The 26,978-nt window shown below is 33.7% G+C and overlaps 1 protein-coding gene across 2 annotated transcripts in view; it reads left to right on the top strand.

Annotated features, from left to right (window-relative positions):
• Positions 1-26,978, top strand: part of LOC149540055 (DUF21 domain-containing protein At4g14240-like) — a 215,133-nt gene that overhangs the window by 47,145 nt on the left and 141,010 nt on the right. For both annotated transcript variants that reach the window (XM_089801251.1, XM_089801250.1), the window contains exon 2: positions 7,192-7,268. In XM_089801251.1, the coding sequence (XP_089657377.1) occupies positions 7,192-7,268 (77 nt within the window). The remainder of the gene's footprint in view (positions 1-7,191; positions 7,269-26,978) is intronic.

Here is a 26,978-nt window from a genome sequence, read left to right as displayed (position 1 = left end):
AGAAGTCTTTGCAAATAGTTTATTATTCATATTGACAGCGGGGAATGAATTTGTAAGCTGTGTACTTTAGATTAGATGGAGACAGAGACTCACTTTATTTTCTAGTGCCCTATCTATTATGAGATCAGAGGTAGGTTTTTCTGCCTGTTCCAAGATTGTTTCTCTCTTTTTGGTTTTTCAGTTACTATGACCAGCGGTGCCTTGCACTTTATCTTCAGGAGGCCACTATACTTCGTGATAGTTAGTTATAGTCATTGCTTCCTCACCGACATACTTCTACTTAGCTCTTTACTACCTTTTTCACACCCTTGTCTCCTCTGTGGGGTGTGAAAATGTCGTCTAGTTCTACCAATTCTTTGGGCACTCCAGATCTATCAAACCCTGTACCAACCTCTTGCATTAGTGACACTCATCTACGACTATACAGAGATAGAACAGAGCTTCTATCCATCGGCAGAGGTATCTTTTTGTGGCTGATTCTTTCTGCCTATACGGACTTTTAGTTTTTGTCTTGGCCTCTCTTGGTTCCTTTTGTTCTTCTTTGTTTGTTTTGTGCTTTTCTTTAAGACACCGTTTGGTGCTCCTACTATTGTTAGCTTTCTTGTTGTAATCTTTTAGTCACATAGACCTTTTTGTGGTCTTTTGTTGGACATTAATATAATTATCTTATCTTATCCTAGCAGAAAAGTATTAATTTGGGTTAGAATATTGAACATTTTTTCAGACTGTGCTGAGCAAAGAAACATAATTGGTTGTTTGAAATCGTATCTCAGAGATGTAGTTGATTCAATATGTTTTAAATTGACTTATAATACAGAAGGTGTATTTGTAATCAGACTGATATCTACACAGTGAGTTGTTGCTCCAGATTTAAAAAGAGTTGTTGCTTTTAGCCAGGGGTTTGGGGAATCCTTAGGGTTGTAGCCCTTAAAACTATATTTGGACAAAAGATTGGTTGGCTGGATTATGACAATAGATCCTAACAGCTTTTGGTGTTGGTGGTTTTTCCCAAAGATCGGGTTTCAACGTTATAGCTAATACAATTGTTGATCTAAATTGGTAGAAGAAATTTTAGAGCAATCCTAATTCATCTCCCCTCTTAGGATTGCTACCGTGTTCTACAATAATATGTTTCTATTTTAAGTCGGTCCAATTCTGGTATTGCAATTTTTTGGTTTTGCTCGTGAATGGAGGAAAACAGAGTCGTAGTGTTTTAAGCCCATCATGAGTTGTTTTATTTCATAGATCTAATACTCTAATTGTATTACATCAAACAAATTAATACAAATGAAAAAGTTATTGGAGTTGCCCAATTTGGATCTTGTCTCTTTTCATATTGTTCTTTAATTTTCTGTAATTCAATAGCAAGTAAATTGAATTCCAATTATAATTTACATAGAATTATATCCCATCTCATGTTTTGTTGTTAATCAAATTGATTAAGTAAATGCTCAATATGTTATGAGAGAATTGAAGGGTTTCATGAGAAGATTTTGATAAGTATGAGATTTTGATTGAGTATTGATCTTATTCACATAGCATTAAAATCTTTAATCAAAACCCTTTTTACTTTATGTTGAAATCTGGATCTGAAGGAATTAGCTCTTGACTCGGAAACCTTTAGATATGAATTATTAGTCGTCTTTCATTGTTTGGGTTATCTTGTAGTTAGAAGAATTAAGGGTTGTTATCTGCTTTGTGTAGGGATTAAGAATAGATGTGTAAATACTAATCTCAAGTATACCCGCTTGAACTTTGCAGAGCTCAAATGGAAGAAGACTATATTGTCTTGTCAGTTGGTCCTATTGGTCTGTCAGGATATACTTGTCACGGTTTGTAGCTGAATCCTAGGTATATTCCACTTTCCAAAAGGTGATTAAAAACTTGTCAATCAAGAGCCAATAGGCACTATGTACCTAATCACCCACCGCTTGACTTAACAAAAGGACCTATATAATGGACTACCATGAGCTGACTCAGTTTTTAAAATACTTTTATTACTTGCTTACTTGTTATTGTTTTTTTCTTTTTCTTATCATGTAGGGTTAACTCATGGATCAATGGTTATCAACACACACCCTTCATCTCAACCATGCTGATCTTCCTAGATGAATTTCTGGGGTGATTGTCTAAACATTATAGAATCACAACTAATGCATTCTGCCCGACCCGGGACTATGGCTTTACAAAAGATTCATAATACTTGTAATTTATTCTTGATTTTCAAAATGGCGTTGTCTCTTATCTCAGAGAGTATATAGTAGATGCATGTGTATAAGCTTGCATTGTCGGATATTATTCCAAGTTAAATAATAATCTTGAAAAGAAAATGCATACATGCAAAGTGCCATAGTTTGCTTGATCAAGAGCATATTTGCAAATCTTATACAAATGAAAAACCATTAGATTATTTCAGATGAAGGCTCTATCAATTTTAACATTGCCTTCTTAACTCCAGGTCAATAACTACAAGCCTCATTATATCAAATTCAAAGAGCATAATTAAGTAGAAATATTTTCATGACCTGGCTGTAATGTTGCTTCATGAAATGCTCTATTGGTCTTTAGCAATGCTGGTTGAACAGGACCAAGGCTGCTAATCGTAGAGCAGAAAAATTATTGCAAATAATTCTTGATGCATCTCACGGTACCTCTGTGCTTGTATCTTCCAACAGGGATTCTGACACTGTATGGCAATATGAACAAAATAATTCTTGTGGTATGGTTACACCACGGTGATGCCTGACTCAGTGTCTATGTGTAATGTCCCCTCCTGGGATCGCCACCTACTATGAGTTTAAAATATTCTTCAATAATGCAATAATTCATTCTATCATATATATGATTGAACTTTACATTGGTTATTACTCTTTTCTTCAACTATTGTGATCCTTTGAAATCAACTCTTTTGTAAAACTGATTATATTATCCTCATGAATCATCCTATGACAAAATCCTATAGTGAATAGTGCCTGATTCAGGTCATTTATAGTTTTTCTCACAAGTTTGCTTGTAGAGTTTGTCTGCAACCTGTCTTTGGAATTCTCTTAGAATTATGCCCAAAGGTCTTTGTCTTATCTTGTGGGTATATCTCTGATAAACCCTTTTCTCCAGATAATTCAAAGAATCTATGATTTCTGATATAGTTTGATGCCTAATCTACTACCTCAAAAAATATTGGATGGATTGAATCCCCTAAATGATATTAATGACGTGTGCCCTTACATCAACGATGTCTCCTTAACAACGATAGGCTTTGTAAAGTTCTATATATAATGTTCTGAGTATTTTAAAATTACAATTTGAAAATTGTAATTCTCTCTGTAGTTGCTACATATTTCCACTTCTGATTGGTCTATCACTTTCCATGGTGGTTGTTGAATGTTTGTCATGAATGATCCCACACTGACTTAGTAGTATTGGAATTTGTTGTTGCTGAGGTGATTCTCATTTTCCTTTGTATAGTGCCCGATGTATGTCCTGTATATCCTCTTATCACTTTCTTTGCTCACCGTTACTGAATGAGTTCCGTATATCATTGTGTTTGATGCTAGATATATCCTCTATGACTTTTTCTGATTAATGCTCCTTTTTCTCTGTATATAATACTTATTCCTTGACTTGTCTTCCATCTGTGATTGACATATCTATATGAATGGTGGAAGGGAGTAAAACAATCAATTGTGTTTATCACCGTCAGTGATCTTCCAAGGAAGGGTTCTCTAATCAATTGTAATATATATTTTTTAGCTTTTTGGGGGCTAAGTAATCATCTGCTTCCACTTATAACCAAACTAAAATTTCTTCTAATCATTGCTCACTTGATATTGGTTTTTGCAGATGAATCCTTTATCTGTTATCTATATCTATGTTGACGTGTCTGGCTTTGTAGAGACGTGGTCATTGGTAATGTTTCTTCTGATAAATATAAGCCATTGTCAATTTGTTGACTTGTATGCTTGCAAGGATTACTAACAATGGTCATTTTAAGTTTTATTCATCCAGTAAACTAGTCTGTATTTGTTTCTCTGTGCACTCCCTTTCCTCTCTTCCTTCTGATCCACCTAAGATATATTGTTTCCATTTTTAATATCTTAAATCCGTATATCCCTTCATCGATGGAAATGTGTAATGTTATATTTATTTCACACAGCACTTGGAATGGTCATGACTCTAGGACAATGATGATTCATATTCATCAAGTGTTGGTTGGTAATTATTAAGATATTTAAATTGCAATACAACTTATTATATATTCTGATTGTATTTTTGTTCTTTATTTGTATTTCAATTTTTATATTATTTAAATAATATTTCTTTGATTCTCTTTGTGAATTTGATAATATCTTAAATATTATTATATTAATAATGCAATGTCATTACACTATCATTGTTTAATTAGTTATTTATTATTTTATTAATAATATATAATATATTTTTATAATAATAATATATGATTATTAAAAATTAAAAATTGATTATATCAATTTATTTATTAATTATTTTCATATGCTATTATTTATTAAATCTTGCAAAGGGGGACATTACACTATGGTGGAAGAACTATCCAAAGCAATATGGAAAATAATACTGTGTATTCGATTGCAAGAAATATGAAGGATCTGCAGGCGGAATGAGGATGTGTGAGGCAATGTGTAAAAGCAATGCAGACGATATGAAGTTGTAAAAACTTTGTTGATGATATGAATATTGTTCAATATGAACTGTCGCACAAAATAGATATTTGGTTGCTTGGCTGCATGCCTGGTTACAAGCAAGAAAGTATGAAGGTGGCAAGAAGTTACAACTAAAAGCCATCAACATATATGTGGCAATATTATTAAAACGACCACCAAACAATAAAAGGCCCCATAAATTATAGAAATATGGTCGCTCAAGATAAATTAATAAAGCTATTGCCAAGGTGTAAAAATAACTCATACTAATATCTCAATATATAAATACCATATTGTACCTATCTATACTTGTGTATGTATGTGTGTGTGTGTGTGTGTGATATTCCAACAACTTATCTAATGTATACATCATATATCAAGTGAACCTATACATACGTCTCATTCAAATTTACGCATACTTACATGTATGTGCATATACATATGCAAGCATATTTAGATACTATGGTATTGTTATCTTAAGATATGACAAATATCACAAGAAGCTCTAAAATCATCCAATTTATAAGGTAACACATTAGTGCTTTGTCTTTACTTTAATACTTAGTGATCTTTTCTTTAATAATACATTTTTATTGACAGATTAGTTCATGGTAATCCATAGTAAACTCTTGCTTGCCTAATTGTTTACCCCTTAGATTTGGTGGTTAGAATTCATACTCGCCGACCCATAGGTGGATTGGTGTCCCTCACCCAATTCCCTCATTGGCAATGCTTCCCCCCCTTCGTCATGCTCCGGCAAAAGAGAATTGCAATTGTAATAACATATTCCTCATTATGAAATCAAGGTTACTATAACAAGTAGTGATTTTCATAAAACATCATAATGATTAACCACCATTTCACTTTTCATGAAAATATAATGGGTAACCAACTTTCCATAATTTCAAGATAACAAATAATCATTATAAATCATAACGATTAACTAACATCTCATCTTCACATGAAATTATAATGAATAACCATATTTCCATTTCACATAATCATATTGTTTAACTAATTTTACCAGTCAACTGACTTCCCATGAAATCTCAACAGCTATAAGAACATTTTTTAAATTAGGCAAAATTTGGGATGGAACACTACTCACTTTTTCCTTTATAAAGTTTTGTCTTTCCCACTTTGTGGAATTGCTTGATTTGGTGCTCCATTTCACTACTATTGATGGTTGTGGTGAGATAGTGTGGGTAGCTAAGAAGCTACGATCCCAAGACAACATCAATAGAGTGCTCAGTGGATCTCAACTGAGGAAGGAACATTAACCAGAGATGTGATGGCTTGTGTATATGATCTTCCTTAGGTTTTGGAGTAATAAAAAATAATAATAATAAGACACTTATGCCAATTGACAGATTTTACTATTAGCTACCAAACCTTGAAGTATCAAACTGCAAAAATTAAATAGGATGACATCAAACTATCAAATGTGTCCTCAAATGACCCAACTGTAAATGCAATAGAACACTTGCTAGGCACAAGTACAGATTGTCCCTCACTTGCCCCTCCCAATTGGCATGAATCTACTAGTGTGAATCTACTGTGGTTGGCAACCAAACTTTATCTACCATCTTCTATGGGAGCATGACCTTTTGATTGGCATTGCCTAGAAATAAGCTCTACCAATATATTCAATATGCTTGATTGAACAGTTATGAGTTAATATAGCTTCTTAATTGTTTAAAGAATAGCCATTGACCTTTAATAAGACAAGGATTGTAAGTGTTGAGGTTGGATCCTTAATTGAGTGAATCTCTAGGCTGTGATTTCTTCTCTAGTGTCTCTGAGAATCAGCAGCTGCAAGTTTATCTTTGGTTACTGCCAAACTAGTTTAAGAGGCAAAAATGATTTGTTGTGGATATTCTACTGAATGGGGTCATTCAATGGATAATTAATACTTATGTTGTTGTCAAATGCTTGAACATTACTTATATTTGTATCTTGTGTTGAATATATGGTGAGAATTAATTATTAGAACTTGTGTTTAAGTAAGATAAGAATTGGTAGTTTGTAGATTGAATACCCAGGTCTTTGGTTGTGATATCTTCTCTACAGCATCTGAATGTCAGTATATATAATTGATCTTTTTTATTTCTCCATTAGTGCAAGAGGGAAAAAAGATATATTGGTTCAAAAATAAATGTTGATATTAAACTACCGGTGGGGTATTCAATTGATAACATTCTTTATATTTGTATCTTGTGTCAGATGTTTGGTCAACATTAGTTGTCAGAGATTAGATTTTAATTGTTTCTATATTAGGCTTACCAAATACCATTGGAACATGCACACAAATAAACACACACACATTCATTCTCACTTGCACACTTGAATGCATTGAGGGAGGGAGGGAGAGGGAAAAGGAGGGAAAGGGAAAGGTGGAAGTTCAGTGAGAAAGAGAAAGATTTCAAGCATGTTAGTATTGTATGCTATGCATTTTTCTTGTAATTTGAATTATTAGTCATGATTGAACAATTATTTCTTTGATGTTTTTTTGTAGCTGTCATCTTACCTGTCGTACAAAAGCAACATCAGCTGCTTGTGACATTGCTTTTTTGTAATGCCATAGCAATGGAGGTACTTTTTTAATTCAATACACGTGCATCATTTTCAATCAGTATGAAATGCTGTATGATGCATTTCAAATTTAAATTGGGTGTGACTTTCTTTGTCTAATTAAATCTTTAATGCAGTTTGTCCACCCAAGCTTTGCTAGTTTTTCTTGTCAAATTTTGTATTTGATAAAGTCTTTAGTCGTTAATGATTATTATTTGTAGAATTTTATGAGAAGGTTAAATTTATGATGTAATATTTATCATAATCAAATCATATAAAGACATTACATTTTCAAGACATTTGTTGTAATAGACAAGAACCTATGTCTCACACAACGTACACAAATTAAAAATAGTTGTTTGAAGTTCGAAATTAAGGACATAAAAGGTAGTAACAATGTTGCAATTGCCTTATATTAAAAGGTATATATAACCTTGCTACTCTAGACATAATAGGATATCTACTTAGTTAGCTGATAGGCTTTTTCATGGGGGGCACAACTTACCCATTTTGTCTCACTCAGCTGCTTGCCATCAGAAATTTTATTGTCAGCTTTCTTGAAGCCGTGGTGGCAGGCAAACCGGTGCTCGAAAAGATTTTCAAGGTTCTTGACAGCGATGTGAGGGATTTTAAAGGAATTTGAGAATTCCCTTTAGAAGGAAAATGCAAAGACCACAATTCCACGTGGAACTGTTCATTCCAAGAAATCCAACTTCTATAAATTGTTGGAAGATGTGAAAGGTTTTAGTATTTGTTTAAGTTGAAAGAATGGTATAAATAGTAAAGAAAATTTGGCTCATGTGTGTTACATCCCAAAATTTTGACCTAATTTTAAATTTGTTCTTAACCGTTGGATTTAACGGATTATTCTTTCATGATCATGTGAAATAGGTAGTTATTTATATACGTTGTATTAACTATTAATGAAGATGGCCGTTAACCATTAATTGTCATTAGATGATTAGCATTTGCTTGATTTCAAATTATGATTAATAATTTAAGGTCTTTTAAAATGTTTATATAAAATTATTATAGAATTGTTATTATGGCGAAAGTGTTTTCATGGGTGATTGCAGGAAAAGATGAAGAGGGGGGAAGCATTGCTAAACAGGATCATCGGAATGGGATGCTCGCGTAGTTCAATCATCAAGATTGGTAGGTATGACCTTAAACTTCTTGGAAAGGATGCAACGACTTGAACACAAGATACATTAGTGGGACCCACATGAGCTATTGGGAAAATAACCTAAGAAAACATAAAATTATCTAATTTAAAATATAAAACATACCTCAAGGGATTTTAATTGATCTTTCATCATTTTATTATAATATATATTTATATACCTACATATAAATATAAAAATGAATTGACACCATTATATTATAATAACTTAATAAAATGATGTCACCCCATTGATATACTTACATGAACGTATGTAAATATAAATTATAATAATAGTTGAAATTATAAATTTTCCAACTCTTTCTTCCAACCTTTTACTTTTTTGTTTTCTTTTCAATTGATTTAACACTTGACAAATTTGAATTGACACATAATCTTTTAAAACCGGTGGAAGCCAAGAAGTCACAACTTGTTTCTTATATGAAAGCTGTGAGAGGAGTCGGGATCATTCATTCTACACCCTCGGCAACGTTTCTCTCTTTGCCACCTTTAGCACTCAGCTTCACACATTTCCGTAAGCTGAAAGCCCTTTTCCCTTCTAGTCTAAATGTCCATTACAAGCAGCAGCTCTGCTATATGTACTCAACCATTGAGGAATAAGCTTTCTGCATTTGATATGTCTACAGTGTTTAAAAGAGGACTTCCATATTCGGTTGCAAGGTTATCAAACTTCATTGCTATATGTACTCAACCATTGAGGAATAAGCTTTCTGCATTTGATATGTCTACAGTGTCTAAAAGAGGACTTCCATATTCGGTTGCAAGGTTATCAAACTTCATTGCCTCCACACTTGACTTCTCCTCATCATATCTTCCGCCGATACTTGCAATACCGTCCATTGAAGCCTTGTTCAAGTAGTTCGAATTACTGCTCATTGCCGTGCAAGCAATCCAGCTAAAGATCTGAGACCATATGCTCTGCAAGTAACATCTCAAAACAGAGGACCGATCAAAGTTCAAGTTCTTCAGAACAATATCAAATTCTTATTAGGTCATGAGTTATCCTTCCAAGTTCTTTAAATACAATTCTATAGTAGCTGGCTAGGAACAGGAACACCTCTTTTCTTATTTCTATGATCATGTTATTTAACTTGCTAAATAATCCCTGTGATTTATAAGGAACTTTCTTCTTACTTTCAATGTATCCAGTTGAATAGTATTCCTTGAAGAAGAGTTTCTAAATGTAATAAGAACCTATATGAATGTTGCTGATCTCAAGAACAAGTTTTATTCATGATAAAAGATATCAAGAGCATAATGCTCATAACTTTTCCAAAACACCTGGGATTCACTGGCTATGTAGCCATGTAATGGTGAAGAGGTGTAAAAAGGGCAGAGTGCTCATAATCATTCAATACACCTGGAAATCACCGACTGTGTAGCCATGTATGGTGAAGAGGTGGAATAAATTTGCCAAACAGTAGAAGAGAAATCAGACTTGAATAACCTAAATGAAATATACTTAATAGCCATGCTCATCCCTATAATAAAACTTGTTGTCAAGTCGAGCGATGGTGATCGGGTCATTGAACCCATCGAAAATCCTTGGCCAAGGTAGTTTATAGGCATGCTTGCCATCTAATGATCACTTGATGTTAGCAGCACCAATTATGTAAGCATGTCTATTTCATAACTGAGTGGACATTCAAAACACCAAGGTGCTCAGGTGGTTGGACTAAAGAACATCCCAAGCCTGATCTCGAGGTAGGGAGGGCCTTTCTAACTTAATAGAATGTGTGGGGGTAAGTATGGTCCGAGGTTGGGAGGTTAAGCCTATGTCAATGCTTCTCCTCTCACCAAAGCTGAGGCTTGCTCAACCAGTTAAAGATCCTTCAGATGATACTTGTATGTTTCATTCCTTCATTTCTTGATAAGCATTTACTTTACTTGTATGTAGAAGGGATAGTTAATCGTTAAAGTAGTTATTTCAGTTGATCATGAATACAGTTATGATTAGTTAACCGTTAATCTAGTTATTTCAGTTGATCATGAATACAATTATGATTAGTTAATCGTTAATCTAGTTATTTTAGTTAATCATGAATACAGTTATGATTAGTTAATCGTTAATCTAGTTATTTCAGATGATCATGAATATAGTTATTTTTAGTTAATTGATAGGAGTTAATGTCATGTGAAAAGGATTTAGTTGTATATTTATAAATGTTGAAGTTCTTAGTTTAAACCGTCTTTGTTTTTCGATATGGAAATTTGTTTGTTACAATGTGAGGGTGAAAGGAAAGGAATTTGTGGGTTGTTTGTATAAATAGTAAAGAACAGTTGGCTCACATTAATGGAATATATAGAGAGCATAAGAAATGCATTTGTAGCATGTAATGTTTGTGATCTTCAATCTAAATAGATGGAGACGTTCATTGTTCTTTGAGATGATAAAATTTAGTTTGTGATAGTATTATTGTATTGTATTCTTCTATAAGTTTTAAGTTCTTTTAGAAATCTATTTCTATTTAATTCATAATTTAAATAAAAATGTTTACAAATAATAAAAAATATAGTATACATTTTTTATGATATTGATCATTGAATTTTCTAAAAATATTTTAAAATGGTCATTTTGAAAAATAGTATATTTCTTAAATTGATATTATACTGATATGTAGGAAAATTTATATTCACTGATTGTTAAAATTATAGTTATTTTCAACACAATTTTTTTTTAAAATTAAAAACTTGACTAATTATTATATTAAATTAAAACGAATTTAATAGTAATGGTGTTATTCAAGCATTTAATATTGTTGACATTTGATTTTTTGGCATTATATATGTTTTCTATAGAGTATACAATATGGCCAAAACATATGAACATTACAGTTACAAAGCATTTTAACATTGCGTTTCATGCTCTTTCTATGGTCTCGACATACCATACATTGCTGCCCAAATCATGAAATGACCATTAATTTCACAATTCTCTATTAATAACTTTAGTAAACATATCTAAGAAATACCATCAGCTACACCTTGCACCTCATTTGGTGCAAGCCCTATATGATTATGTAGTCCTCCATGTGAGATCATATGCTAATGCCAATGTAATGTCTATAATGTCCCATCTAAACCTAATATTAAAATAGCAATAAAACACATATGTGGTCAAAGGGTGACAGATCTTGAACAACTCAAGATAGTTAGTAGATAGGAGTTGGAAAATTGTACATACCAGCTAGATTTTTAAATAGGTAGTATGTATATTCTTTTAATAAAGTCAATAGCATCAAAGATTTTATCAAAGAAAATTGTAAATTTTTATGAATAAGACAATTTTCCTTTAGCACACCAAAGGATGCAATATTGAGATGGGTCATGATCAAGGGTGACAAATATCAAATATTCTCCACCAGAGAAGGACCAAAACTCTTGAGGTTCATATGTTATCAAGTATGATAATCTTTTGGACAACCATCTTATCAACATGAGAACCATGATCCTGCTATCCATCACTGTGATGAATAGTAGATCAATAATTAGGCATGTTCATAAGATGACATCCTTTATTGATCATTATTGAGACAACAAGCAAAAGTATGCTTCCCAATATGGATGTCACCATTATGCATCTATCACACATGAAGGCTACTATTTGTATACCATCATTGCAACATTCATCATACAATGATGGGATAATGAAGCTAACAAGCGACATGTTCAAACAATCATCAATGTATAATGAGGTAAGATGAAGAAATGAATATGACTTGACATGTTCTCATCGATATTACTATGTAAGGAAGATAACAAAGACGACATTAGTTTCCATCAATGGTTATCATGCAAAGAGCAAATACCATCACTATGTTACCATCAACGAGCATAGCGATTTATATCATAATCATCACTTAATATTGCTTTGGATTGAGCATATCAAGAAGGGAAAGAACTCAATTAAGGATCAATCAAGGACGATTAAGTTAACTACAAGTGAAGAGACTAATGAATAATGATTTGACAAGAGATAACAATTAAAAATTAATCATGGAAGACAACAATTACGTGATTAATTTTGAAAGGTGTGGTTTGCATTATTAACAGATCTCTATAAAATAATAAACTGATTTGTTACAAAGGGATATGATTAAGGGAAATGTTTGTCTCTTATTATTCAAGGTGTGCAACTATTTGGGTTTTCAAGTTATATAATGAGTATCTACCTCATTCCAAAGATCATCATCAATTACTTCATATTACATTTACATCATTTTTTGATTGCTCAAGTGAGCATTGGCCTTTGGTAAACCAGGTTGCATACGATTAAGGAAACAAATTAGGAAGATCACATTTGTAATGTTCCCATTTTTGTGAGCATCAAAGTTTGTTGGATTCGCCTATCATTGACTCTTGTAGGCTATGGCTGTTGGATGGAAGGCCCCCTTATGGAAGAGACTAGTGCATATTCTTTGCCAAAGCTCAGTATATGTTAGGGTTGCCTTTGTTGGACTCGGATTACCTCCTTTACTATTTATAGTGAACTATTTCAGGTTAGTTAGAGTCACTATTTACACGAGGGCACTTGTGCAGGCTATCGTTGCAATATGTTGTCCTCCATTTTGTAAATGGAGGTAATAGTATCAAACTTTTTCATTTAAGTTTCACACATCTCTAAGATAATTCACTATTTAATTCCCGACATTGATCAACCAATCGTTTCCAATTTGCGTAGTGAATCCTTTTACTAAAGGCTTTTGTCAAATCCTTTTCGTTTTTTCATTATATTAGTCTATGCTTGATTTTTGAAGCCTTCAAAGTCCTTATTTGCACTTTCGAGTGTTTGTTTAGTTTGCTTTAATCTTTTTGTTCGTTCAATCTCTTGCTTTCGGTTTTCCCTTCGATTTGGTATATCTTAGGGCTTAATCAGACTTATCAATTAAAATATATGACCATTTAAATGTCCAAAAAGTGGACTTTCCAAGCTCAACTGCACATTAAAAAAATGGATGTTATATTCTAATTTTGAGTTTCACTTTTTGAAAAATATAACTTAATTCACTTTATGTTATGTTTTAAAGTTATTTTATGACTTAAATTTATCACTTAAGTCATTATAGTGCACTTTATGTTGTATTTTGATGTTGAGTTGCTGTTTGATTTTTCAGTTAAGTGACTATAGTGCACTATATAGTCTAATTTAATGTTGAGCTTTACTTTAATGTTTTATTTGAAATATCTAAGTAAATGTTACTTTTAATTGAATATTTACTCATAATATGTAAACTATACAGTGTAAATATTCTATTTGACCCCTTTAAGTGATATTTTCTCAATAATCAATTAGACATGTGCTAAATAGAAAATTCAAGTTGTGTAACTCAATAATGTGTCTTTTTTTAAATGTGTCACATGCAAATGCATCTAGAGAATGCAATTTTCCTCTTGCATGCAAATGCAAATAACCAAAAAATGCAAATGTATCTCTAAAGTGCGATTTTGGCTTGTCCAACCCAAATGCATGAAAGTCAAAGCATATTTTAAAACATGCAATGACACTTGGAGAGTGCAATTTGCACTTATAGAGGCATAAATAAAACATGCAAATGCATCTCTAGAGTGTGATTTTGCTCTTGGAGAAATATATTTGACTTGGGCAAATTAGAAAAACACATTTTGAAACATGCATTTGCATTCCTAGAGTTCGATTTACATGAGAAAAGGCTTTTCCAGCAAAAACGTCAAATGTAAAGGCCCTCGAAGAATGTGATTTGCACTAATAACTCTCTTTGCATTTGGATTTAATTCATGTGTTTGGTTTCCTAGGGTGCAATTTTCCTCTTAGGTCAAAAACGTTGGAGTTGGAGGACAAAATAAAACATGTAAATGCATCCCAAGAGTGTGATTTGCTTCTTGGATGCATGTAAACAACATTCCGAAGGCATGTTTCACCAATACATGAGAAAATGTCACATGTTAAAGGGTTGGGAGAATGCATTTTGCATCAAAAGAAATGCATGCATTTTAACTCATGCATTTGCATCTCGAGGCATTTTGGCTTTTGAATGCATGCAATTGCATCTAGAGTCCACGTTTTTCCTCCTTAATGCCAAAAACGCCTCATGCAAATGCATTTGTAGGACACGTTTTTCACCAAAAACGTCCAAATACATGTATCCTCCAAAAATGTTTTGCATGTAGATGACTTTGGAGACCACGTATTGGCATATTGAAGCAAAAACACCCATGCTATTGTGCCTTCTAAGTCTGATTTGGACCAAAAACATTTGAGGGAAGAAGATTGCAACAACATATTAGTCATTCATGCTCATGCGTTTGCACTTGGAGAACCTGATTTTGGAGAGACTTGTTCATCCAAACATCTCTTCCCTCCTTTGTTGGCTCATTGAACTCCAAGTAAGTAGAAGTATTCGACTTTGTTTGTATTTCTTGCTTGTTTTGCTACAATATTGCATTCTTTGGTTCATTTTTGTCCATTCATTCCAATGCTGCCCTTGTCCTTTGCATTTTGTCTTTAAATAAGTTTGAAATCCTATTATTGCAAATGCAAATACTCTTCCAAACTCCAAAAACAAAAAATGCATGTAAAGGGATATCTTAAAGTTTGTCATATTTGAGTCAACAACAAGAGGTAAGTTTTTGTTTTTTTCTTAGTTTTTCTTTCTTGTTTGTTGCATATTTTGATTTATTTTTTGGAAGAAAGTTGAGGATTTCCACCCAAGAATGCAAGTGAATATACATGCTTTCATCTTCCATGCCAATCCACATTTCCTTCATTTTCCAATTTTCATTCTCCGACACATGTAGTTACATCCTCTAAATCCAATTACATGTTTATCTCAAGTAAAAGGTCACACTTTTAAATACCAAAGCTGCCATTTTGCACAGATCCATATGCATTCAATTTGCATTCTTGGCCAAGCAAACAAAAACCCATCTTTGCCCACATGCAATCCATCATTCTAAGTCTGAATTTTTTCCCGTTTTGTCCAAATACATGTTGTTCAGTTCATTTCCAACCATCACATGTGTTCCATAAGTATCTAATTAGTACTTCGAATATCCAGTTTTTATAGATCTATCGTTGTAAATGGAACTCTAACGCCTTCATGGATCCAATCCCTTCAGACGATGTATTTACTCTTTGGAATTTCCATGTTGTAGCACAAGATATGTCCACGCCATCAAAAGTCAAAGGAAAGATGAAATATCAATATGATAAGGAGCTGGCTCACATAATTGCATCGCTCGTTTCATCTACTTTGGATCAAATCTTAGATATTGAGATTGGGCATATAGACATGGCCAATTTCTTGCAGGGGATTGAAGCTCTTGCTAACTAGAGTATGCAGTGTATCAAAAGGAGTAATATTCATGTGGTATCCACTTTCCCTATGGCTGCCCTAGAAACCGAGTTCATCTTGGGATGTGCTCATCATTTGAGCCTTAAATAAAAAAAAGTTAAGGATGCAGTTGGTAAGGTGATTTTCAGCTTGGATCTAGATGTTACGAAGCAAATCTTCAAAGCCCCTCTAACTTCAAAATGCATGGATTTGTCCAAAGAAATGTCTCCGTGACTATGGAATTACAGCAAATTAGATGATCAAATGCATACCAATGATAATTGGTTAGAAAATAAGAGACACAATTTCTCTAGATTGCCAAGAATAATACACAGATCTGACTTTACCCCAGAAGTTAATGATTTGACAACTCTCCTTAGCAGAATCTGTGGTCTCAAAGAATTTGGTAACTTTGAATCCTAGATGTATAAGTTCATCTTCCAGATTTTTTAGAGGAAGGAATCCGTCTATTGGGGAGATCTCATAAGCACATCATTGTGCGAATAGTTGATTTATATGGGTACATCAGCACCATTCTATATGAATTCATACTTGATTTACGGTGCTGCGGCCATGGGGATGTTCTCAAGACTCTCCACCTAGGGAGATTGGTCTCTAGTTCCCATCTGGAACTACTATGACCAAATTATGCTAATACAGAGCAAGCATCTTTACAAAAGGGTACAAGATGCATTCTTTGGACATTTCAGGTATCTTTTTGACAAGAAGTTAGCAGTGAAAAGAGTATCAAATGAGGTCTGGAAAAAGGTAAATCAGTTTGGGTGCATTTTCTTGCAATTTCCAACTTTCACCTATCTAAGAGTTTTTTTTTTTTCAAGAACTATACACTTTACTGAGATATCTTGCTAATAGGATCATTCTCATGGAGATGACTAGATAGCTTATGGAAATGCAATCGTACCAACACAGTCAACACATGCCAGGATTCAACATTACCACTGCGAAACCCCTCCAGATTGGTTGATATACACTCAATTCAGTGTATAAAGAGAAAGCTATGGAAGCAAACCTTCTAGATCATTACCTTGAAGAAGTTCAAAGCTAGATTCAATTTTGATTACCAAGGGATGCATTTGAAGATCAAAAGGGCATTCGCCCATGTTCATCGCATGGAGAATGTGCAGATTGACTTGCGCACTATGATAGACATCATGAAAATGGACTATTGCAGGCTTATGTTGCAGCAAATCATCAACCTTAACATGGTTGAGATTCCAGAAGGGTTTGAGATTGAAGGTGATGGTGTGATCCTGGATCAAGAATATCACAATACTCAGCTTGACATGCTTGGCCCCATTCCTATTCAGTGGCAATGAAAAGGAAGGAATTTCCGTCTTTGATAGATTCCAATCTATTTTGCTGAATACTAGTGTAGCATGGGGACTTGCACCCCCTCCCAAACCTCAAAGTACCCTTCCTTGAGACGTCTTTGCACCGTGTTCTTGCGTACCCAAGTACCCCCACCTTCGCCATTCTGCAACCATGTTGCCGCTGGAATGGGTACTTGGATTTCTATTTGAATTTTGATTTTTGATTGTCACTCTTCGATATGCAATATGTTACTATGTTGAATGTTCAATAGTTTTAGTTCATGTTGCAAGTTTGCTATGTTCAAGTATTACTATTTGGTATGTTCTGCTGAAACTTCATTTTATAACAAACATTTTAAGTTATATATATATATACACTATACAACACCCCTCCTTGCCCCGTCCTGCCCTTGACGCTGTCCCCCGTCCATCCCCTCGTTGTCCCAATAATAAAGCACATTTCCCCCCATCCTGAAAACTCGTCCAACCGTCCCACCATCTTGACGTACCCCAATACTGGTGTAACATTGCTGAATACTAACAAGTGGCTGAAAATCAAGGGCCTCAAGAGAGTACATCCAAAAGTTGGAGTAGATTGCAATCATTTTAGGTTGGTTGGAAGGAAATCTCAAGTGGAGATCAAAAAAAATGATGGTGCATCCTCTTCAAGGCTAGTTAAAACTCAAATTTAAGCTCAAAGGAGGAAAAGGATCAAATCCACCCTCGAATTCTTCTCAAGCACCCCTACAAGTGCAAGAATCAAGAAGAACCAAAGGAAGTGTTACATCCCAATTTTTGACCTAATTTAAAATATAGCATCGAGGTTCACATGAAGTCAGTTGACAGTTAAATTGGTTATGATGTTGTGAAATGATAAGATGGTTAGTCGTTATAATTTCATGTGAAGATAACATGCTAGTTGTTAATTAAGACCCAGGAAAATTGGTTGTTACATATGGTATTAGAGCGCTGGGTTCAATGCTGAAACCTTGGGCCCAACACTGTTTTGAGAAATTGAAAATGTAAAGGTTGAAAAAGATTTATTTTGCATAACTAGATATTACAATCAAACTGGAAAATCACACTAGGAAAATCATCCAGAATATTCAGGAAGGGCTGAGATGATTTGAAATGGACAGATGGATAAACTACAAAACCATAAAGATGAAATAGAATTAAGAAGATGAAATGATTGGCAAGTTGAGCGATGGTGATTGGGTCATTGAACCAATCGGGAAATCCTTGGCCAAGGTAGTTTATAGGCATATGTGCCATCTAATGATCACTTGATGTCTGTAGCACCAATTATATAGGTATAACTGAGTGGACACTCAAAACACCAAGATGCTCGGGTGGCTGGACTGAATAACATCCCAAGCTTGATTCTGAGGTAGGGAGGGCCATTCTAATATGTTAGAATGTGTGGGGATAAGTATGGTCTGAGGTTGGGAGGTTAAGCCTATGTCAATGCTTCTCCTATCACCAATGCTGAGGCTTGCACAATCCAAAAATAGCTCCTATAATCGTGATGTGATGTTATCTAAACCCTAATGATGGTTAAATATTTCTTTTCAATTGAATGTTCCCAGCATTTATTTTATGCAATTATATTCCTGTTTATATGAAATGGTAGTAATACTTTGTTATCTATTTTAAACATGAATTGAAGGAAAACAAAATCGTGAACAATGATCCTTTTTGATGTTGATTAAATGACAAGATTATTTTGTGCTCAAGTATGGAGTAAACACACTTGCATTGTAATAACCCCAATAGGTTATAACTTCTTCAAACACCAAAAATCTTTATACTTCAATGGTTTGACATTTCGTCAAACACTTTGCAAGCAAGGGTCATCTGACTGATATAACTTTTCAGATTGCTGCAGTGATTCTTTTTTGGATTTGCCTCAAAGAGAATGCTTACAAAATTGTCTAAACAATGACCTAACATGAATGTGCAACTAATTTTGACAATATTCAATACAAATATGTGACTTAAACTACTTGCAATATGCAGCTACAGCAACTAGTAATTAAGACAAATACTTTGGATGCAACCTAAGATGGCATTAATGCACTTACAACCAAGTGGCATTAATATAAACACTTAGTATGCAAAATTATAACATTATTTATGCCAAAAAGAGAACTTACAGCCAATTGATATTTTGTCAAACAATTGGAATGCAAACTAATAAGTTGATCATCAACTCTAGGGTTGCAATATAGATAGTCTAAAAATTACTATGCTCTTTAATTGCAAAATCCTAGCCTTCCTTTGATACCAATAATGCCAAATGGCAAACAAAGACAAGTACAATGTAAAATAGTGAAGTGCTGAAGCTATATTTTGTACTCAGCTGAAAACCTACATTTCTCAGGAAATATGCCAAATGAGAAGTGAAGAACTTGATTGTAGATGGCTGCAATAATTTTCTTCAATGCTGCCCCTTCTGCGTTTCTTTTTTTTCTATCTGCTTTTTCCACTTGCTTTTTCCGGATTTGCTTTTTCGAACTGCTTTTTTTCAGTTGCTTTTTTCGGAGCTTCTTTTTCGGATTGCTTTTTCAGCCTGCTTTTTCGGTTCTGCTTTTTCGGCATGCTTTTTTTGGACTACTTTAAAATGGCTTCCTATAATTTCAGACCTGCTAGAAATGACCTCCAATAATTTCGGCCCTACCAAAATTGCCTTCTGAAATGCTGAAATGTTGAAAATGGCCTTAGGCCCAATGATGCCCTAGCTGAAGTGACTGAAGTATCACCTCCAAATGTGCAACCCTTCAGAAGATATTTCACTTCCTCAGTTATGCAAATCCAAGGGAGTTTTCGTTTCCAAAGATCAACTGACTATCTGAAACCACTTGGCTCCACAATAGACTATGTGACTGAATCACAATTTGATGTCAAGAGAGAAATAAACAACTGGATGAAAAGAATGAAGCCCGGGGTGCCTATTTATTCTTTTTTCTCCACTTTCTCCAGAAGCTTCTAGAACATTATTTTATTTTATCTATTAAGTGACTTTATAAAATATTTTATGATTCAAGTCACTTTATTAAATTAATTAAATATAAAATTACCTTTTAATATTTATTTATTTGATAACTTTATAAATAATTAACTTAATACCACTTATTTATCTAATTAAAATAATTAATTAGTCATCCTCATAAAATATTCATTATTTTGGATAACCTAATTAATTAAATTAATTAAATCAAATTGCCTCCAAAATGGGGACATGACATGCATAATTGAAACTATCAAAGCTTGTTTATAGTTGTAAACTTTTGTTTGACTTGAGTTTTTCCTTGAAACATCACACTGACGAGATGGGCGTGAAAGCCTAGGTCATACAAATGGAAAAGATAAACTTCCAGATATTACAGATGAATGATGAGCTACTTAATAAGAATCTTATGAATAGTTTCAGATGCTCATGATCTTGATTAGATGTATGATGATCTTGCATGGTATATCATGTTTTGACCCTTTTACACACTGCTATACATGTATAATACACATGCGATGTTGACTTTACATACTGAGCTGTTGTATATTGTTTTGGAGATGAAGTGCATATTCTATCATGAGATGATTATTGTAATGAAATGTTATGAGATGGGCATGAAGACCAAAGTTACATAAATGGAAAACATGGATCTATTAACCTTTTTCAGGTGATCTATAAGTTTGCAAAGATGATCTACCCATTAATAAGTGCCATATGCCAAATGGTATGTATAAGTAATTTAAATTATGATCAAGTTGTGATCTAGAACTTGCTAGTTAAAGAATTCCAATTTTGAATACTTATCTGACTCTCAGTATTTGAACCCTAAAAATTCTCTTAAGTGAAGATATCGATATGGAATCGAACTAATGATATGGTGAGTGTCTACATGAGTATGATAGGAATATGAAATAGAATCAACTCAATTGATGTTGAGATGACCACAAATACTGTAAAGTCAACTTAGGTGAGTATGTGTTTAATTTTATGATGTTATGCAAGAATCTTTGTAGAAACATTGAAGTAAAAATGGACCTTGAGTTTTGAATATGATTTAGATTTTGATCCAATTTTGAAAGAAAATGATATCACAATGCTATAATATACATCTTGTATATGGAATGTTCTTTTAGTGTCTAATTTGCAATGATCATCAAGGATGATGAAACACAAAGGGGAATGGTATGTTACATTCCAATTTTAAATACTCCTTTATAATGTTTGTTACAATTTCAATTTCATTGAGGACGATGAAACACAAGGGGAATGGTATGTTACATCCCAAATTTTGACCTTTTAAAATATAGCCGTTGAGGTTCACATGAAATCAATTGATAGTTAAATTGATTATAATCTTGTGAAATGATAAGATGGTTAGTCGTTATAATTTCATGTGAAGATAACATGTTAGCTGTTAATTAAGACTTGGGAAAACTGATTGTTACAAGAAGAATCAGAAGAGAAAGATGGAGAGATAATGATCATATCTCCCTTGTTGTGTGGATATTTTGCAACCAACAGTTTTGGGTAAAAATTCAGTCGCAAAATAGGATGACCAGCCACAGCGTGTGAGACAGAGTCTCTCCTACGTTAAAGGGAAGGCTCCCCCTTCTCACCGTTCCTTGGATCAACTCAAAGTAAGCAAGAAGTCGAGAGATCTTAAACAGGGTGTTACTAATATTCTTTCTTCTTAACTTTCAAGAAAGGATCCACTTACTCGTAGAACGAATAATGGGCAAGGTAAATCTCTAACTACACTTCTATCAAGAGCTGGAAATAGTGATACCGATAAATCTTCACTAACTCAAAGGCTAGCTAAAACATACCGGTTTGGCTCTAAGTCCAGTCGTACTTCTATATGGTAAAAGTTTTACAATTAGGGCACAAAGACTCCTAAAATTAAGAACAATCTAACTATTTTGCGAATTAAGATGAAAATACAAGCCACAGACAAAGCTTCTAGCTATGGATTTTTACAATTGTTCTTGGTCAAAGCTCGGGCTTCAATTGTTTCTCAACTCTCTATGCTCTTTTATTGAACACACAATAATAACATGAATCAAAACAATAGGCACAAATTATAGTCAAAGCTTCTAATTTGTTCTATCACAATTGCTTCCAGTCAAAGCTTCAAATCCAATTGCTTCTTTTATTCACTTTTCTCTCAAATTCATACTACACAATCAAAGTTATGCTTGCACAAATGTGACAGAGCTTTCTTGCATACAACAAAAGATAATTTTTACAATGAGGGGGCACTCCTTTATATAGGCAAAGAAGTCGAGAAAAAGGGGGAGGAAAAAGTGGGAGTAAACCAACTTTGACCAAGTCTAACTACAGAAACTAAAGAGTTACATGCAACTGCACATGCAACTCGCATTACATCTTTTACATACACATGTAACTCGCATTACATGTAATTACACTTTTTCATGTAATGCATCTTTTCTAACTACAAACATGAAAGAAGAAGAAAGAAGACGAAAGATAAAAGAACAATTTTGAAAGGCCTTGTACTTGATGATGCAATCCTAGATAATAACAGGATTGGGAGTTCCTGTACCTTGTACTGTTGCATTCACGTTGATAACCATAGTGTTGTGTCTTTTGACAACCTCTAGCTCTCTTTGATGAATTGTCCATTATCATGTGAAAATTTGATGTGATCCATCTTTTCTCACTCAAGTTGTCGTGAGTTCTCTTTTGTAGATCAGCACAAACTGGAGACTTTGACACTTTGGAAACTTTCTTGACGATGTTCAGATGTACACTCGAAACAACTTTCCATCAGCACTTTTAACTCCTTTTTTTTTTTCTTTTTTCTTTTTTGAAGTAAAGTGTTTGGCGCATGGGAATGCGTGTAAATGGAGATTGCCGATTTTCAAAAGTGACTTGGGCTTTCAAGATGTCACTGCACGAAAAATGGATTACATGTAAATGCAACATGTAAGAAGGTGGAGGGTGAAATGAGATGCAAATGTGAGTGAAAGATACGCTTTACATGTATATGTGGATGAAGGCTAAGATGGAAAGCATGGAAAGATACGGAAACATGTATTTGCTCATGGAGGTGCGAATGCATATGGAGAGAAGAAAATGACATCTTTTTGACTTTACAAAAAGTGACTTTTAGTGAAAATTGGACCTTTTGGATGCAATTACATGTAAGGCATTTCGTGAAATCATGTCGTGCGAATGGAAGCGAAAAATGAGATGGATGAAAATGGAAACAGAGAATGGGATTACATGCATATGCGGATGGCGAATGGGATGAAAAACATGTAATCACATTTGTCGGATGAAATGTGAGATGTAATGACATGGAAACGGAATGTGAAAAAAAAAATGAAATGATAATGCTTTCTCATGTAATGAAGGAAAAACAAGTTTTTGGGAAAAAACTTGCAACTTCTCCAAAATGGAGAAAAATCGGCAACAGGCACACAAAACCAAAAGAAAAGAAAAACACACCTTTGAAAACAACTGAAAACATGCCAAGATGCAATGCACTCCAAAGATGAAATTCGAATTTGGAACTTGGGGAAGAACCAAAAACATCAAAATGAAGGAAAACTTCATATTTAAAGGAAAAATGCACTTTCTAAGGCAAAGATTCTTACAAATGGCATCTATTCAACGATTTCATGCATAAAATTAGCAAGGATAAGCATGAATTAAAATGTAAGAAAGAAGAGGTCCACTTACATGATGAATATGTGCCAAAAATGAAGGAAAATATGCTCTAAAATAGCAAGTTTTATAGTCTTAAGACCAGTTCTCCCTTAAATCCGGATTTTCAACAACCTTTTGACTTTTTCCGCACTTGCATGTAATGGACATTCCATGGTCGGATTTGACATGAAATTGCCAAATATATGGTCTCCAAAAACAATATCATGCATTTAAAACTCAAAAACAATCCCTTTTGATCAAATGTATGGGCTGAAAATGCAATTTTTGAGTTTTTTGAACAAAAATATGACTTTTTTATTCAAAAATCTGAGCCGTTTTTGCAAAAACGTGACTAAAAAATACATGTTTTAAAGTCATTTTTGACTTGTGAATGCAAAAACGACTTCCCCAAATGGATATACATGGATTAAAATGCAAAAAAGTGGCTTCAAAATGCAAAAAAGTGGATTAAAACCCCAATTTTCTAGGCAATTTAAGCAAAAACGTGATCTTCCAAACAAAACGATTTGATGTTTAAACACAGAAGTGGTGATCACTATGTGATGTAATCAGCAAATAGGGCCAAAACGATTTGATTCCATACAAAAATGTGATCAAACTTTGAAGATTTATGGAGTTTTATACAAACAACGTGCCCTAGCTTGGGAGTTTCAAACACGTTTTTGGGTGCAATAACTTGATTTTTGATGAGGGCAAAATGATCACCTCTCCAAAACATGATGAATTCAACTGATTTCATTCAGATCCATGGAGAAAATCAAAAGTTATGATCAAAATAGGAGGTTTTTGGAGCAAGAACATGTTTTCTTCGCATAATAGGACATTTTTATGTTCATTACATATTTTAAAACATGTTGGAAGGCAAAAGAGGACCTTTTTGAGTCCAATGCATGTTTTAAAATATGTCTTGAGATATAATCTCATTTTTTGAAGCCCATTACATATTTTAAAATGTGGAAGTCTCCAAAATCTCACTTTTTGGAGTCACTTACATATTTTATAAACGTATCTCACATTTTTCATGCACAAGCATGAAAATCCAACTTTTCATGTCATTGCATCAAAAGGTCCACTTTTACAAGTTTTTGATGTAATGACTTGAAAAAGGTCCTCAAAATGAATTTTTATATGCATTAGCATGAAAAGTTTCCACTTTTCATAGTTTTTTACATGCATATGCACATAAAATGTCCACTTTTAGGCTTTTAAGTTATGCATTTCACTTATTTTTATAAAAATGTCAACAATATGGGTCAAAAATAATATTTATGCATTATATTAATCAATATAAGTCATAAACATTAAGTTAAAGTGACATTTATATAAGTATTTGATTTAAAAATTTAAAATTTAAAAAGTAACTATATAGTTCTATAGTCACTTTAAGTGAAAAATTAAAAAGTAACTCAACTTAAAATTATAACATAAAGTGCACTATAGTCACTTTAAGTTATAAATTTAAATGAAAAGTAACTTTAAAACATAACAAAAAGTGAGTAAAATGTTATATTTTCAAAAAGTGAATGTTAAAATGAAAATATAACATCATTTTTTAAATTCGTGCTGTTGCATCTAAAATGTCCACTTTTGAGGCACTAAAATGACCATATCTATTGACTGACAACTCCGATTGACCTCTAGGTTAGATCGAATTGAAGGGGAGATCGAAAGGCATAACATGAGAAAATTCAAAGGACCAAAAACAAGTAAACACAAACTCAAAAGCAAAGAACGGACTGTGAAGGCTTCAAAAATCAAGCAAAGGCTCAACAGAAAGCAAAACGAAAATGACTTGATGAAAGCCTTCAATAAAAAGATTCATTGTATCAATTGGTACCGGTTGATTGATCAATACTAACCAATTAAATAATGAAATAAACTCAGAGAAATGCGAAACTAATTTGAAAAAGTTTCGTACTGTTACCTACATTTTGTGGTGACAAAATGCAAGACAACATCCCCCACAATTGTTGAACAACCAGGAGCCATCTACTCAGGAGGAACCATTCTTGGATGTCGTAGCCTCATTTTCCATTGCATTCACCCCTACCATTTCCATCTCAAAGGTGAACATGTCGACACTCCCCATGTCTTTTTTAGCTCCTGTCCTCACAACAGAGCAATGTGATAACTTGGGAAATGTATTTAATGATTTTCCAACTCTCACAAAATGTCAAATTTCCCAACTTGATACCTTGACTGCAGGTTCGAGATATTCATGACGAAGTTATCTCAAAGGACACCCATGGTTCTTGTAATGACCCTCTCTATAAAGGCCACAGAAACCCTCAAACTGAACTTAGGAATTTTGTCAAACACTTGGCGTGTAACAGTAACAATATTCAGAATATGGTAATTTTCAGATTTGATACTTTCAGAATATAATCACAGAATTACAATATATATAAAGCCATTGAACTATATTTCAATTACAATGCCATAAATTCTGAAATTATTTTATTACCAATTCTGGTCTGATTATTACAATGACTGTATGACAGCAAATTTACCCAAAAAATTGACATATATTTCAGAATGCAAGAACCTAGTTTGAAGAACTATGGAAGAACACCATGTTTTGCTGCAGATCGTTGATGAAGACCTCCAACCGCACCCCCAAACTATCCTCAATTTGCTGCTGCTGCCCAAACTAGCAGGGCCGTACCAGGCCGTACCTGTACGACTGCTGAAATAAAATAATATTAAGGTTTTGGGACCCCCAAATGCAAGGAAAATGGGCGCCTAGGGTTAGGTAGTAACCCTGTAAAACCATAAAAAATAACTCCAAGGGGTTGAGGAGATATGAGCAATTATGTGGTTCCGAACCCTACTTTGCCAATTCTGAAAATGCACTTATTCTGTCTTCAAACTCTTGTCAAATGCTTCTCCAATGATAGGGCAGATCTGAAATCCTTATTCCAACCAAAAACAAACCCTAACAACGAATTCTCAATAAGCTCCAATGAGATGGCTGAATACCAACTCCAATTATGCAACAATTCAGGTGATATTTCACACCTTCAAAGTCGCCAATCCAAGGGAGTGATTCGTTCCCAAAGATCGAATAATTTGCAGATCCAAAGTCCACAAATGTCTTCACAATGAAGAAGTAGAAGAGTTCTCCAATCCAAGCATGTACAAATGAGAGGCCCAGCCCTCTATTTATTCACTTTTCTAAGAAGTTGCTAGAACTTCTAGAAA

The sequence above is a fragment of the Cupressus sempervirens genome, chromosome 9, assembly GCF_028749045.1.
Source record: "Cupressus sempervirens isolate cs-2001-9-10 chromosome 9, ASM2874904v1, whole genome shotgun sequence".
Classification (NCBI taxonomy): Eukaryota; Viridiplantae; Streptophyta; class Pinopsida; order Cupressales; family Cupressaceae; genus Cupressus; species Cupressus sempervirens.
The sequence above is the reverse complement of the archived record's forward strand: the minus strand, read 5'-3'. Positions and strand labels throughout refer to the sequence as shown.